This window comes from Oryctolagus cuniculus, chromosome 12 (genome assembly GCF_964237555.1).
Source record: "Oryctolagus cuniculus chromosome 12, mOryCun1.1, whole genome shotgun sequence".
Lineage (NCBI taxonomy): Eukaryota > Metazoa > Chordata > Mammalia > Lagomorpha > Leporidae > Oryctolagus > Oryctolagus cuniculus.
Genome location: NC_091443.1, coordinates 59663026 through 59680549, shown reverse-complemented (window position 1 = coordinate 59680549; position 17524 = coordinate 59663026). Strand labels below are relative to the sequence as shown.

General features: G+C 39.8%; 1 protein-coding gene across 6 annotated transcripts in view; it reads right to left on the bottom strand.

Moving 5' to 3' along the window:
• CDIN1 (CDAN1 interacting nuclease 1) overlaps nt 1-17524 on the bottom strand; it is a 241380-nt gene that overhangs the window by 127934 nt on the left and 95922 nt on the right. For all 6 annotated transcript variants that reach the window (XM_051822094.2, XM_070053348.1, XM_070053346.1 and 3 more), the window contains 2 exons: nt 4258-4337; nt 3854-3903 (listed from right to left, as the gene is read on the bottom strand). In XM_051822094.2, the coding sequence (XP_051678054.1) occupies nt 3854-3903; nt 4258-4337 (130 nt within the window). The remainder of the gene's footprint in view (nt 1-3853; nt 3904-4257; nt 4338-17524) is intronic.

The following is a 17524-nucleotide window of genomic DNA, read 5'->3' as shown; positions in this document are numbered from 1 at the left end:
GATTAGGGCATGGGTACAGAAGTTGCTTCAAGTCTTTTTATCATGGGTGTGCATGTATACACATAACATATATGTGCAAACAGATACACAAAGGAATACATAAATATCTGCACTGCTTACTATGTGGAAGACACTGTATTATACAACTTATGTATATTATTTCATCCTTACAGTCATTATAAACTGTATTTTATAGATGAGGAAACTGAAACTTAGAAACCAGCACAAGGCCAATTCATGGCGGCAAAGCAGACAGTGCAGATGAGATCTCTGCAAATCCTATGTTTATGATTGCCATACAGCTTCTTAAAAGGTATTAACATTATTTAATGATAACTGATAATAGCTAATTTTTCTCAAATACCAAGAACAAATTCTTTGTGCTGAGCACTTTGAGATAATGTTTTACTTAACCTTCACAATGGCCACGTGAGTAGACACTATCATCAATCCCATTATAGTCAAGGAAAGCGAGGTGCAGGGAGGCTGAGGAACTTGCTGCAGGTCCCTTGGCTGGCTAACAATGAAATCAAGAATGGGACTAGCAAGTCTGGCCTATTTTCCAAAGGGAGGAGATTTCATAAAATCTGAAAAGGGGTGTTCTCCTATTCTGGTACTTCAGTTGAACAGAATAATTATGATCTGAATCATTATCTTCATTCTCCATTCCACTGATAACATCAACATGGTTACATCATTCCTTGGCTTACCAGAGACTGATGCTCTGCAGGATTGCAAGAGTTCAGGTTAAACCAAACAAAATTGATATCATTTGTAAAAAAAAAAAAAAAAAAAAAAAAAAAATCCTACAGAATTATCTTGACCTTCATCCCTTCATCAACATATACATTTAAACTGGTGAATACTATTTAAATTTTTTTTTGGTTTATTATTTTTTTTATTTCAAGAGATGTGGTCATTTACATCCACTAACAAGTCAAGCCCTAAGTTACTCCTGCAGTCTTTGCATTCCTCCTGTTTTTATCTCCCCTCCACTGCACATATCTGTGCTTACTGAATTTCTAATTGGAAACCAAAAAAAAAAAAAAGGAAAAAACTTTTAAATCATAGAATTTCTCACATTTTCAGAGTCCACTGAACACATCTGATGAATACCTCCCAATGGTCTCTCATTGTTAGGGGCATCCCACATTTTAGAACTAAATTATTTACTTCTATTCCACATAAATGTGCTCTCACTTTTATCGTTGTAAATTATTTACATCTAAAATGTTGAATCATGAAACTGAGGTTACTGATGGTACAGAAATGAAACCCACAGCATTTGAAGCTTCCTGCATCATTACCATTCCTTGCTCCTCCGTTTAGACCTTTGTCTAATAGCTGTGTCCTGGAGTCAAAGCTTTACTAAGCTGAGGTGGCTGATTTCTCACATTTTTCCTATTGAGTATGAGCTGTGGAGCAAAAGGTGTGAGTAGGCAGGACTACATAGGAAGAAACAGAGCAGACACCAAAGGAAAGAGAAAGTACAATAACAACAGATACTCTTTGCTCCTATGCTTTTAGTAAATAAACAATTTACTTTATTCTACTTATCAACCAACAGGTAATGTTTTCATAACAGAGTAAAAGGGTTTTGTGCTATTCTTTTCATTAACTGTGTGCTTTCTTTCTTACAAAATAATGTGATTTACTAAGAGCAAGCAATGTTAGAACAACACACAAGCAACATTTTCACTCCCACGGAAAGCCAATCATTTTTATTTACTGTGAAATCAAATAATTTCTGTTGATCAGTCTAGGAAACATCCATGCAAGTGTATTTACATTATATGAAACTGCTACTACTTCAATGCAAAGATAAAGTCAGTTTCCCTATACTCTTTCCAGCCTATTTGATTTTGCATGGCAAAAGCAATCACCAGTTTAAAATTTTGGAAAGATACACTTCTTGATTATGCTTTGCTTGATGTAAACATATATAAAATGTGAGGTCCAGAAAATAAAGCTTGCAAAAACTATAATTTAACTGGCAATATGCAGAATAGAACTGCAAAAAATCTTATAATCTAGTAGTGAAGGCAATTCACAGACATACATCATTATCTTTATCAATTGAAATCATGTACTTCATTAAATTCTACTGGCAATAACACAGCCAAAAAAGTCAAGGAAAAGATGGCAACAATGTAAGGAAAATACTCCAAACAGAATTTATAATGCTCTATAAGCAGAAACACTTAGACTTTGTCTATAATAATACCTATTATTGATAAATGGCAGTGACCATGGGGCAAAACTTGTAAATAACCTCACAAGCCATTTTCTTCGCCAGCAATACAGCAATCTGGTTTCCCGTAAGCATCTCAACTATTACTGAAAAATCGCCTCCTGGCATTTACAAAGCAGTTGACTTCATACTTTAGTCCATGCATATATAATTAGATAGTTATATTTAAAATCAATATGCAATCCTTCAAAAGACATTATGCTTTTAAAACCTTAACTTTAAATTGATTTTTAACTATTTTATGTGCTTTAAAATTAACATGTAATTCAGCCCCAGATACTCTGAGATGGTGTTAGTTGTTATATGAGTGTGCTGAACTTTATCACTGTAGCAACATGAGGTTGGCACTCCTACAACTTCTAACACCATCATTAATTTTATACTGAAAATAGAAGCGCAGTTTCATCTGGGTTTAACAAAACAGCAAACTCGTGACAATATTGCACTTGTTATTAAAGTAATAATCTTGGGCACTGGATAATCTTGCAAGAGGGCTCTCTTACATGATTATTTTTCAAAGATTAGCTTTTATCTGTGAAAGTGAGTGGTTTTATTTACCGAAAATTTCACTGACTCAAAGCCTTTGTGAAACAAGGAATAAAGTGGAACATAAGCACACACATACATGCACGTGCATGCGCACACAGGTACACCAACATATTTGACTTGCAAGGGCTCTCAACAAAAATCTCCCTGAATGGCAATCAATGAGTCACAACTGGTCACAGTGCCATTTACGCTAATAGAACCTATGCAAGGAACAGTATGTTTTTATTATTAAGAGGTTTCAGACTCATGAGCTCCGCTAGAAATTATTTTCATAAAAATTACAAATTATTTGTCACTTAAATAATATTTTAGTCAAGGATGATAAAAACTGTTACTGTTGCCAACATTATTAAATTTATTGATGAATAATATCCTATGTCTTGAAATAGTTACTGTCCCCCCAATCTTGTTTTAACAAGTAACCATTATCTGTCTAGTGATCTCCATGCTTTCACTGAAGAATGACTGAACATCTGTTCTAACCTTAAATTCAGTCCAGAGGAAAAAGTTAGGTTAGTTTCTCTAAATACATTTTTAGGGACCCAAATGATAGTTCAGATTATAATCAGCATTTAACCATTAAGAATCTACTGCCCTTTAAAATGTGATGGTCTCTGGCAGCATTTTAATTACGTCGCCCTTTAACCCAGGTTTCAAATTTTACTCCAGTGAACTCAACTGAATTTGGCTCATTTTAAATGGAACTTTACTATATTTTTAAAATGATCATAGGAATGGTTAGATACATTCCAAGGTGGTATGTTATCTGCCTAATGACTCTGTATCTTTAAACTCACTGAGAACCAAGCAGTTTGCAAGAAGCAGGTGAAACGCGCAACTGCTGAACTGACATCTTCCTGTGGCCAATCTGATTTTTCCTAAGCTCTGGGAAAGAATGGTCTGCAGTGACCCTCCAGTTGATTGAATGTAAAATAGAAGAGTATGAAATGTGTTTTGTGAAGCAGAACTTTATGTCAGGTTAAGCTAGACACATCTCCTCCACTGAGTCTAAGCTCGTCAATTGTGCACCTAAAATTTTATGGGAAAGGATACTGTTTGATGCAGTCCACCAGTGGTCCATAACAGCAGTCGTTCACAGTGCACTGCAGACAAATAAGAGAAGGGGGCTAGGGTGGGGCAACTGCAGGAACTATTATGGTAAACAATATCCTAAAAGCAGTAATTACTTTTCTCCCCATACCCCCCAAAAAAGAAAGCTATTAAAAGGCTGTTCAGATTTAATCACAGAAAACAAAAATTGCATGCTTTTTATTCACTATAAAAGCAAGCTATTAAAAAGTGAAATGCTCTTCTCACAAATATTGCATTGCCATTTATGGCGCACCCTGACCTCAGTGATAGTTTATGATGACAGTAATTAAATGAGGTTTAAAATCCTTTACTCTGCTAGGCAGATAACAGCATTGCCACTGAAAATAGACAGCTGTGATTAATACCTGATAGACCTGATTTGCTAGAACTCCATCTGGAATCTGAGAAGGGTCCCGTAGCATACTATTTATAACAGACTTCGAGGCTGCAGAAGAAAAGAGATGAACTATTAGCGGAGAGCCAACACACTTTTAATGCAGCATGAAAAGTGACATATACCTACATATACACAAACCATGAAAATGAAAATGTTAACTTAGTAATATTTTTTACACTTTTTTCATCTAAGGGAAGCTTTAAATTAGACCGTTTTGCAAAGTATATAAGCCACATTGCCAGATTTGATGATGACATCAGTTTTTTAAGGTAAATTAACAAGTGTAGTCCTGAAACATATGTGTCTGTGCAGATAAATTAGCATTGGAAAAAAAAAAGCAACAAAAATGATGAGAAAACACTTACCTCTTGAAGGTAGGTATTTTATAACCAAGAATATGTACACAGGGAGCTTAAGTAGAGCAAACAAAATACTTCAAAGAAGTCGATAAAAATAACTTTTAACCCAATAAAGCATCACTGTATTCTAGACCTTTCCAAAATATTTCTCATCAATTGTCAAAAAATGTCCATTCAACAGATAAGGAAGGTAGGTAAAAATGAATGACAATTGAATTTTAAATAACAAAACACTTGTGTGGGTGTGGGTACACAGATAAGAATTTTTCACCCAAAATATGCATCATTCACTTACAAATCAAGCCAAATTCACAGAGAACTGTGATGGAAGAAGGGAAGTGTTAAGGGGGCATCTAATACAGGAAATTTTATCGCAGGACATCCTTTGAGTAGCAGGTAGGAGACCCCAGCTGCTCACTGTAGGCACGTGGCAGCCAAGGTGGCCAGAATTCCTCTTGATGCATGGCAGGAATGCAAGCTTCCAGATGGGTATCATACAGGGGTTTCCTAGGAATCAATTCTTTTGGGTCCTCTAGTGGAATCAGTATCAAAAATCTAGCAACATGGTTCAGGGTCTGTTCCTCTGCATACTGAATAACTACTTAGTTAATAAAATGAACACAGACCACAGATCTACATTATTCAAATTCTGAGATGGTAAGTGGTCTAAGTTTTTTACATTATTGTTATGTTCCGAAGTTCAGTACCATAGGAACACAGACAAATACGATAAATGTTAGTAAAAACCGTGGAATGCAATGGGGAGATTACATCTTAGTCACACAGGCATAGTATTGAGTCCACAAACCAGAAATGAAGCACAAGTATGGTCTGTTGTTAGTCACCTAACTGCATGCTCACAGCAACATTTAGGTACTTAAGAGCCACTTGTAAACTTGTGTTTCACTGCACATGGAGAGATGTGAGAGACCAAGAGACATTCTAAGAGTATCGCTGGAGCTGCCCTCTTGGGTCCCATTTCCCCCACTGGCTCTGCAACCTGGGCAAGTTATGCAGCCTTTCAAGTGTAATGTCTTCGTCTGCAGAAAGTGATGGTATTATGTGGACTACCTGAAACGCTACTTTAGAGAACAGCCACAGTAGCGATTCCATCAGGGTTAAGTAATGATTAAGAACACAATCAGACTGAGGCATCTGCTTCACAGAAGCCGAGGTTGGATTCAATTTTATCTGAAAGCACCATGGATAACTGGTACAACTATTAGGAATGTGCAGCAGCAAACTGTCCTCTGGTAAAAGAAACTCATGGTAGCAACAGCACCAGATGGGCAATAATGTACCTAGGAAACTCATTTCGTTTTCTCAACTTGATTATAAGGCCTGGCCAGTGAAAGAAACCAAAGCAGTCACTGACACATTTAGTCACCTGGTCTGAGAGTACGTTCTCTGGTCTGCTGCTCAGTCCCCAGACAGGGCACCTCCATTCTTTTACGTTGCCATGACACTAGCAGAGAATCAAGGAAAGGGCAGCACCCTCTCCACATGTACCTGATCATGGCCACGGCGTTACACGGCCGACTCTCTCACATGAGGAAAGATTATGAAAACATAGAAGTGGCCCCAGAATATGACCACAAGTGCTCTTCTACAGAAAATTACTGACCTCATACCAGACTATACGCAAACTCATTGATAAATTAATAAAACAAAGGTTTTTTTTTTTTTTTTCCCCAGAGAAGACAGACAATAAGAATCCAAGACAAAAAAAGAGCTGGCAATTTTTTTTAAGGTGGTGGTGGGGGTAAGTATTAAAATAAGAAACTGATGGAACAACTTTCCCCACAGCATACATTTTATTTTTTATTTTATTTATTTGAGAGGCAGAGTTACAGACAGAGAGAGGGAGAGACAGAGAGGAGTCTTTCATCCACTGGTTCACTCCCCGAATGGCTACAATGGCCAGAGCTGGGCTGATCCGAGGCTGGGGGCCAGGAGTTTCTTCTGGGTCTCCCATGTGGATGCAGGGGCCCAAACACTTGGAAGATCTTCCATTGCTTTCCCAGGCCATAGCAGTGAGCTGGACTGGAAGAGAAGCAGCTGGGACATGAACCGGTGTCCATATGGGATGCTATGTAGCCCACTATATCACAGTACCAGACCTCATAGTATACATTTTAGAATAGTGTGCTCATCAGGATCAATAATCAGAGCCAAAAAACTTGTCTGAAAATAGTTTGAATATGTTGAATGGTACAAAAAAGCTACACACTCAGTCCATATTCAATTTAAGTGTAGCAAAATGGTTACTCTCTGCTTGCAACTTGGCATTTTTTTAGGGAAGGAGAGAAAGCTCCAATAGGATTATAAAGTATCAGCTCCAGACCCAGCACATACCTGCTGTCCACATGTGGCTGTTGCCACTAAGACTTCACAAAAGTCTGCCACTGTGTTGGAACAAATCAGAGTGCACACTTACTTTTATGCACATTTTCCGAAGCTTGGGCCATCTCAAAATGATGATGGGTGAGGTTGGCACTGTGGTGTAGCAGCCGCCTGCAGTACAAGCATCCCATACGGGTGCCGTTTGGAGTCTCATCTGCTCCATTTCCAATCCAGCTACCTGCTAGTGTACCTGGGATAGCAGCAAAGATGGCCCAAGTTCTTGGGCCCCTGCATCCACATGGGAGACTTGGAAGAAGCTCCTGGCTTCTCGGTTTGGCCTGGCCCAGCCCCAGCCGTTGTGGCCATTTGGGGAGTGAACCAGCAGATGGAAGATCTCTCTGACTCACCTTCTCTCTAAATCTGCCTTTCAAATAAATAAATCCATAAAGAGAGAGAGAGAGAGAGAGACAGACAGACACCAATAGTCAACAATAGTCAAATAAGCCAGAAAAGTAAAGGCACCTGGACAATGCTGGGGTGCCTGGACAGAGGACCCTAGGAAAGCCTGAGCCTTTCACACATTGAAAATGTGTTCCTAGGCCACTTCTGGCCAGTTTGCATCCAGCTTTTCGGATTACACATGGACAGGAGTCCTGTTCTTCCTAACCATTCTGGAGGCATGAATTCTGTTGATTTCACAGTTTGCCTCAGCTACTGCTCCAACGGATGGGATTTGAATTTCTACCAAGCATGTTTTAAGCAGGAATGCATGAGTCACTTGAAGTTAAATCCACAAGAGAGAAGTGGTATCTGTGAAAGCACATTAAAGACAGGCAATAGGCAATGCCTGGGAAAAGGCATAATGGCTAAGATTGTCTTCTACTCATTGTGAAATATTTTGAATATAAAGAACCAGCAGATGGAAATCTCTCTCTCTGCCTCTGCCTATCTCTAACTCTGCCTTTCAAATAAATAAACAAATAAATCTAAAAAAAAAAAAAAAAAAGATTTAGGGCCGGTGCTGTGGTGCAGCAGGTTAACGCCCTGGCTTGAAGCGCCCCCATCCCATATGGGCACCAGTTCGATACCCGGCTGCTCCACTTCCGATCCGGCTCTCTGCTATGGCCTGGGAAAGCAGTAGAACATGGCCCAAGCGCTTGGGCCCCTGTACCCATGTGGGAGATCCAGAGGAGGCTTCTGGCTCCTGGCTTTGGATCGGCGCAGCTCCGGCCATTGCGACCAGTTGGGGAGTGAACCATAGGATGGAAGACTTCTCTCTCTCTGCCTCTCCTCTCTCTGCGTAACTCTGACTTTCAAATAAATAAATAAATCTTAAAAAAAAAAAAAAAAGGACTCATGAACATAATATTAGGAAACTTCAAAAGGTTCATGGAAAAATGGGATTAAAAGATAATGTACATTTTCCATGATCTTTGGAGACCTGCTCATAACAAATATCCATGCATCTACCACCCCAACTTAACTTAGGAAGCCGTAGTAAATTTAGATAGGATATTATTAATTTTTGCAAACGTTCTTTTTTCATTTATTAGTCTTGCTAGAGGTTGACTTACTTTACCAGTATTTTCAAGAAATAGGATTTTGGCTCTACCGCACCATTTTTTCCAATTTCATTTAATTTATCCTTTCTCATCATTAATTCCCCATTTTCTACTTCAAGTTTACTAAATTATTCTTTTACTAGCTATTGTTATAATTTATTTAAATCTTTTACCATATTTTAAAAAATTATCTGAAAGGCAGAGTTACAAAGCAAGAGAGAGGGAGAGATATCTTCCATCCACTGGTTCACTCTCCAAATGGCTGCAATGGCCAGAGCTGAGTAAGTCTGAAGCCAGGAGCTAAATTGGAAGTAGACCAATCAGGACTCAAACTGGCAACCATATGGGAGGCTGGCATTGCAGGCGGTGACTTTACCTGCTACACTATAACACTGACTCCTATTTATTTATTTAGGGAGGCAAAGAGAAAGATAGTAAGAGTGAGCGCTTCCATCCATTGGTTCACTCCCCAAAGTCTGCAATGGCTGAGGATGGCAAAAGACAGGACTCAATCCAGGTCTTTCACAATGGTGGCAGCAACCCACATCCTTAAGAAATCACAGTCGTTGTTTCCCAGGGTCTAAATTAGCAAGAAAGTGGAATCAAGAGTAGGACCAGGTATAGAAGCAAGGCAGTCCAATGTGGGACACAGGAATCCATAGTGGCTTCTTCAACACTCAGTCAAATGCCTGTCTCTACATCTAGTGCTTTTGTAGTCCTTTGAAAGAAAAATTTAAACTGAATATCTCATCTCTTTCTGTACCTGCTTCATCATTCTGCAGATAAGGAATTCAGAACACACTCCCTACAATCAGGAGTCACCCTCTCCCCACTGACCTCCAGGCCATCCCAGTTCTTCTGTTTGTAAACACACATTAATTTTGTGACAATCTGAACAGAACAAAGATGGCTAGACAGCAGTCTAACATTTCTTTGGGAGTGTCTGTAACAGTGTTTCTGGATGACATTAACATTTGAATTGGCAGACTGAACAACAACAACAAAAAAAAAACCAACATACTGTCCTCCTTAATGTGAGCAGTCCTCACAGTCCAGTTCAGACTGGAACTAAAAAGCTTAACGAGAATTCCTGCTTTTCAGCTGGGGCATCTGTTTATCCCACCCTGCCTTTGGAGTCTAACTCAAACACTTGCTTTTCCTGGGTCTCAAGCTTAGTGGCCTTCAGCCTGGGACTAGGACCACACCATGGGCTCTCCTGGCTCCCCAAATTCCAACTGCAGATCTAGAGACTCACTAACTTTCATGTTGCAAAAGCCAATTCCTGGCTGGCGCCGTGGCTCAATAGGTTAATCCTCCACCTTGCGGCGCTGGAACAACGGGTTCTAGTCCCGGTCGGGGCACCGGATTCTGTCCCGGTTGCCCCTCTTCCAGGCCAGCTCTCTGCTGTGGCCCGGGAAGGCAGTGGAGGATGGCCCAAGTCCTTGGCCCTGCACCCCATGGGAGACCAGGAGAAGCACCTGGCTTCTGCCATCGGATCAGCACGGTGTGCTGGCCACAGCGCGGCAGCCGCAGCGGCCATTGGAGGGTGAACCAACGGCAAAAGGAAGACCTTTCTCGCTCGCTCTCTCTCACTACCTACTCTGCCTGTCAAAAAAAAAAAAAAAAAAAAAAAAAGCCAATTCCTTGTAATAAATTCCCCTCAGTTTTATATGTATCTTGTTAGTTCTGGTTCTCTGTAGAACCCTAATCATTGCTTTCCACTTCTTAAAATATTCAATTCTTTGATTTATCCATCTGTTTGCTAATCTCCTTTTTCAGCAGTGCTTCATAAATGCTACTCTCCACTTTTGGGTGTAATATTCTTGTTGCTGAAGTATCCCATTTATTAGTGCTTTCAGTTGGGACAACTGTGTAGTCAAACCTCATTGTCTTAACTTGTCTGGAAATATCTTTACTTAGTTATCATTCTTGAATGGTAGGATAGCTGAGTATACAATTACTGGCTAGTGGTTATTTTAATTCAACTCCTTTTTTTTTTTTTTTTTTTCCGGACAGGCAGAGTGGACAGTGAGAGAGAGAGACAGAGAGAAAGGTCTTCCTTTGCCATTGGTTCACCCTCCAAAGGCTGCCGCAGCCGGCGCACTGCGCTGCCGATGGCAGGAGCCAGGTACTTATCCTGGTCTCCCATGGGGTGCAGGGCCCAAGGACATGGGCCATCCTCCACTGCACTCCCGGGTCACAGCAGAGAGCTGGCCTGGAAGAGGGGCAACCGGGACAGAATCCGGTGCCCCGACCGGGACTAGAACCCGGTGTGCCGGCACCGCAAGGCAGAGGATTAGCCTAGTGAGCCGCGGCACCGGCCCAATTCAACTCTTTCAAGATAGGATTCTACTGTATTGGTATCTACTACTCCTAATGAGAACTCTACTATCAGTCTAACAATAATCCCTACATATGTACTTTGTTTATCTATCTCCAGTTATTTTTAGAATATTCTTTTATATTCAATGATTTTGTCATTTTCTTTTTGATAGTCAATGGTTTCGTTCAACCTAGGCATACCTATTTTTACTTAACCTGCTTAGTATTAACTATGTTTCATGAACCAAATGATAAGACTTGAGTCTAATCTGAATAATTCTGAGTTATTATGGCTTAGGCCTCCATTCTCTCCTCTGGAATTCTTATGGTAGACACCTGTTAGTTTTTTTCTATCCTCTAAGTCTCCTTCTCTGATAAAGTGTTCATATTTCTCATTTTTTCATCCTGTGCTATAAGAAAAGTGTTTTCCTTAGATTTATCCTAGAATTAACTCATCATTGTTCTAATCTAATTCTTTCAATCTAATTTTTTTTAAAGATTTATTTATTTATTTGAAAGAGTTACATAGAGAGTTGAGAGGCAGAAAGAGAGAGAGAGAGAGAGAGAGAGAGAGAGAGAGGTCTTCCATTCGCTGGTTCACTCCCTAGATTGCCACAATGGCCGGAGCTGCGCTGATCCAAAGCCAGGAGCCAGGAGCTTTTTCCAGGTCTCCCACGTGGGTACAGGGACCCAAGGACTTGGGCCATCTTGTACTGCTTTCCCAGGCCATAGCAGAGAGCTGGATGGGAAGTGGAACAGCCAGGTCTCAAATCGGTGCCTATATAGGATGCTGGCGTTTCAGGCGAGGGCATTAACTCACTGTACCACAGTGCTGGCCCCAATCTAATTTTCATCTCATCTTTTTGTATAATTTAATACAGGTGGCCCTCTGTATCTAGGGGTTCCACATGCATGAATTCAAGCAGTAACAAATCAAAAATATTTTCAAAACACTGCATCTGACTTTTCTTCTTGTCTCTATTCCTTAAATAAAACAATTTACATAGCATTTACATAGTATTAGGTATTATAGGTAATCTAGAGATGATTTAAAGTATACAGGAGCAAGGCCTTACATTATATGCAAATAATATGCCATTCATTTGACTTGAACATCTGTGGATTTTTGTATGGAAGTGGAGTCTTCGATCCAGTTCCCTACGAATACTATGGGAATGCTGCCTTTTACTCATCTAGTGAGCTCTTAACTTCAATGACTAATACTTCATGTCTAATTTTCATTTTTTAAAAAAATCTATCTGCTCTTTGTCCACCTATTCTTTCTTCTATTCAGCTTGTCTTTGAATTTGTTTAATAAACTAATATGCATGTATTATTTTTAGACTTGTTTTATAGTGTGTGTGTGTATATATATGTAGATATATTCTGTCTCATAATTTAATTTACAATGTCTTCATTTTCTCATCTCCATTCCATCACTGCCCTATTTCTCTGTCTATCTTTCCTGTGGTAGTCAGTTCTTTTGCTTGATTTATAAATTTTTACTGTGAACTTATTTCCAGCAAGAATAGTCTGACCTGCATTGTGGAAGGAACCATGACAAAGCGGTTTCATGTTTACTTTTGCAGATACCAGTTTTATTGTTAATTTCTTAGCTTGGGCTTCCTGCAGTAAACAAGAGTGTAAATTTGGACCCAAATCCACAAATGGTGCTGACTTGTTTCTAATTTCTCTTTTCCCTCTTAATATTCAACACAAGGCCATAAAGAGTGAGCAAGCTTCCTTGACATTGTCTCCATGCAAGTGCAGTTTCCCTAGCTTCCCCCCGCCCCCCACACACGGTTTAAACTCTATACAGAGACTCATACAGCTCCTGATTGTACAAATGTCCTTCGAGGAAGCTGTAAGTCCCCTCACATCTACATATAAATCTAACCATCCCTATTTACCACTCTGGATATATATTCTCTTTCAACTTCTGGCCCCTGAAGATTTAATTTATTTTTGCTTATATTTCACTATGTATTTAAAAAGATTTTTAAACAACTGTTGATCACTTTTATGTCTTTTGTCACAGAAATATGGCCCACCAACAAACACTCACTCTGCTCATTCTGTAGAAATTTTTGAAAACCTTTTAAAGAAGCTCAGGTAAAAACCTGTTTCTAGGTTTTTTTTTTTTTTAATTTATTTATTTCATTTATTTGAAAGGCAGAGTTAAAGAGAGACAGAAAAAGAGGTCTTCCATCTGCTAGTTCACTCCTCAAATGGCTGCAACAGCTGAGGCTTGGCCAGGCTGAAGCCAGGAGCCAGGTTCCTCCTCTGGATCTCTCCCACATGGAAGCAGGGGTCCAAGCACTTTGGCCATCTTCTGTTGCTTTCCAGGCACATTAGCAGGGAGCTAAATCAGAAGTGGAGCAGCCAGACTCAAATTGGTGTCTGTATGGGATTCTGGTGCTGCAGATGGCTGACTTTACCTGCTATGGCACAGCCCGGCTCCAAGATACAGTTTTAAAAATACAAATAGAAAAGGTCCCTTCCAAGAAGTTGGGAGTCCCAAAAAATAAAGGTAGGTAGATTCTTAACCCTCCTCTTAAGGTCTCTCTGTTCCAAGACACTGACTGGGCCAGGGTGAAGGAACCATGACCATTGATGGCTTGAAAATAAAAAATTATCCTGATTCCTCCAAAGGCTGCCAGTGCATCCTAGGCTAAAGTTCTATGCTAATGGAAAACAATACAACTTGTTTCTCTGTGAAAATCAGTTTACCTGTTGAGTCTGAAATATAATGTTCACCCTGCTACTTATTTTTGGAGGTGTGCATTAAGCCACTGTTTCTCAGCATGCTCATCACCGGGCAGCTGGGCTAGGCTCGGTGGCAACAGCCTGTTTCCATGTGGCCTCTACTAGGGTGGACTATCCGGGTGCTCGAGGACTCACTTTTATGGTAACTCACTTCCATGTTTGGCCCAGTCTGAACTCTGGCTTCTCACCTGGTGGGTCTCCCTAAGGTCTGTTTTTAGACTTCTCCTTGAAATGGTGGACAGGTTCCAAGAATAAGCATCCCAAAGAAGTAGGCAGAAGCTTAAAGTTATTTATGATCTAGGCTTAGAAGTCATGTAATAAGGCTACAATTTTATTTACATTTTCTTTAAAAGAAGAAAACTGTTTTCTAAAAGATAGGGGAACTTTGAAAATTGTAGCATAATGCTTTCAAAAAGGGGCAGTATGGGAGTAAGCATTTGGCATAGCAGTTAAGCCAATGCTTGGGATACCAACATCTCATTTCAGAGTATCTGTATTAGAGTCCCAGCTCTGATTCTAATTCTGCCTTCCTGCTAATGTGCACCGTGGGAGACAGCAGGTGATGGCTCAAGTACTTGGGTCCCTGACACATATATGGGAAACCTGACTGAGTTCTTGGCTCCTGGCTTTGGTCTGGCCCAGCCCTGACTGTTATAGGCACTTAGAGAATGAGCCAGCTTATGGGGTGGATTTCTTTCTTTCTCTCTCTCTGCCTTTAGATAAAATAAATAATTTGTTAAAAAAACAAAACAAAACAAACAAACAAACAACAGAGGCACAATGGATAGTGTCTGCCAGCAGAGTCTAGAATCAGCCAGACATCTACTAGCCATGGTATCTCAACAAATTAACATCTGTGACCCTCGGTTCCCTTGTCTGTAAAAGAGAATAACACTGGTGCTTACTTTGCAGAACTATTCTAAAGATGAAATGAAATAACACACTATAAAGCACTTATCTATTTGAGACCTGGACAGTTACACAAACTGTTTCACTGTTTGGCTGGTGTTAGATGATGGTGTGGGCTGGCTTCTGCCTTCCTAGGCTGCGTTAGCAATAAGCACAACATTACTCTCTATTGTCCAGAAGACAAATAAAGAATGACTTCATGAGATGTATATGAAGTCAGGGGCTTGTTTTTATCAACTATATATTGCCATAGCCTTGAAGAGACAGCCAGAAATGAATATATTTAACAGGAAGAATCTGGCAGTACTAGATTATCTCTTACCCCTTCTCCCTGATCCATACACACACTGCTTTGTGGCGCTTAGTGTACAATCCACTATCAAAACTGTTTTCAGAAAAGAACTTGGTAAAAGTCCTTTCCACTTTCTTGTGTATCAGGTTAACACACTGTCACTCAGAGGAAGGGAGGTATAGTTTAAGTCTTCTCTGTAACCATGTAATAGATGCCCCACCACCCAAGCTAGGGGCATTTCAAGCATCAGCAATCAAGCAAGTAAAGACTGTTCAAAAATCACTGACATCACATCCATTTTTATAGCTCCTACTCTCCTTAGTATAAGGTCAGGTAAGCAGTCAGCTACTGCTAGAAGGTACTGAAGCAAATATGCAGGTGAATCATCTGTGATGCCAAGCCCCTTGCAAGTTCTGCCTATTGCAAAGAACATGTTTTATCTGCACTAAAACAAAAGTAAGACTACATAGAGTTGAGAGCCCTAATCCAAGCCTATACATAGGGTTAACCATAATAGGGAAATCAGTGAGGGCTGGTGTGAGTTGCATGACAGGAGTGGGGAGAAAACCAAGGATGAGTAAGGGAAGGACTTACTGTGGTTGCTCCGGAGGCTGAACGCCAAAGCAAAGCCTAGTTCACAGTGACTGCTGGTTTAAGACTTTTGGACATCAGAGTCATGAAGGTCCCAAGCTACATCTCTATCGGGGTTTACTAGTCTGTGTCTTTCCTGAACAATTTTCATATCACCAGTGGCCCACAGCAGCCCTACTTATCCTTACAGTGGAGAATTCCTCAGGAATTCCAGGCACTGCTTCATGAGCTCTCCCACGGCACAAGAGTGATCTCTAAGTCAGTTCGATCCCATTTGACAACTTGAATAAGATATACCTTTTAACATTAGGGAATCCTTTAGGGACAACTCAATTCTGCTCTGTAACTAGCACACAACCATGTAAGAAATAGACTACAGTCATCAAGTGTAAAAGTATCATGTTTGGACAAGGGGAAGATGCCTCCAAGTAGGAGTGTTCTCACTTTTCAGAACCTCATCTCAGGAAACTTGCAGCTTTACACTCACTGTATACTATTAACCCTTACACTCCAAATGTGTGTCAGTTGATATTTATTAACCACCTGGTTAAGATCATGAACACAATTCCTCCCAGATCACCTCCCCCACCCCCATCTTCCTAATCCAGAATTTTTTTTTTTTTCCATCTTACTTTTTGGCAAAAAGTTCAAGACCCTGTTCAATTCTTGCCTCTTGTGTTAAAGCCTGCCATTATTTTTCCAATCCACCTGTGTTTTTCCATCTCATTTCGTGGAGTGAGGGGGAACTCATATTTTCTACTAATCACTTGGCATCTGACTTGTCAACTGTTGACAAGAGATTGAACAGCATGGTAAAATTTAAGACAATGCCACATTCTTAAAAACTCGATGTTTCACCTGGCATACAAAAAGACGTGCTGTAATTCCTCAGCATTGTCTTTAGATATCCAAGCGCTCTTACAAGGAGGAAGAATCAGACTCATCTTTTGATCACTTCAAGGTGATAAGTTGACCGCTTGTTTGAAACTCTTAAGTTTCAAATTTCAGGCTCAGTTTCATGTGACCCTAAATTTGGCTGACTTAGACATTTCTTAACCTTCTTCATGATGACCCACCTAAGAAGATGTTTTAGATTTTTTTTTTTCTTAATTGCTTCTCCCCTGAGAAACTTGAATGCGACAGATACACTTGTCTATTTGTTGTGCAAAATCACCCTCTGTAAGAACACAGGGTTTACTTGAAGACTAAAGAAACTGGTTAGCAACTTTCCTGTAAGCAGTAATATTTCTATGTTATCACTGCAGATTTGCTTTGTGCAAAATTGCTACTCGATAAATTGCCGAAGCATTTCATAAAGAAATCGACAAATGAAAGAGAAAGCTATTTAAAATTAAGCTCTACCTAAGTGTTCTATATACCTACTTCTATGTTCTCTCTCTCTCTCGATCTATTTTATTTATTTGAAAGTCAGAGTTACACAGAGACAGAGAGGGAGAGACAAAGAAAGGTCTTCTATCTGCTCTGTTGGTTCACTCCCCAAAGGGCTGCAAAGGCAGGGGTTGGGCCAGTCCAAATCCAGGAGCTTCATTTAGGTCTCCTATGTGGGTTCAGGGACCCAAGCACTTGGGCTATTCTCCACAGCCTTCCCAAGAGAATTATCAGAAAGCTGGATCAGAAGTGGAGCAGCCAGGACTCGAACCAGCACCTATATGGGATGCTGGCACTGCAGGCAACTGTTTAATCTGCTACACAACAATGCTGGCCTTATTCTGTACTCTTAAAGCAAATTTTAGGTATCTAAATAGATGTGACTTAATTTGAGCTTTTGTCTTTACTGAAGAGTGGACTTTAAAAAACATGTAATTGTTTTCAGGAAATTCAGACCAAGATGCAATAGGGAACAGCGGATCTTTAGATAAATGTTGAGAGCACCCAATAGAATGTCTTGCAAAAGAGAAGTGCATATTATAGACACAGCCATGTAAAGTGACTTTACTAGGCCATAATATATTTTTTCAACACTTATGTATTATTTTTAAGTACTTTATATCAAATGATTCTCAACAGTTTATAACATGTAAGATATAATTATGTTTCCTTTAAAAAATATAATTAAGTAAATGACTCAAA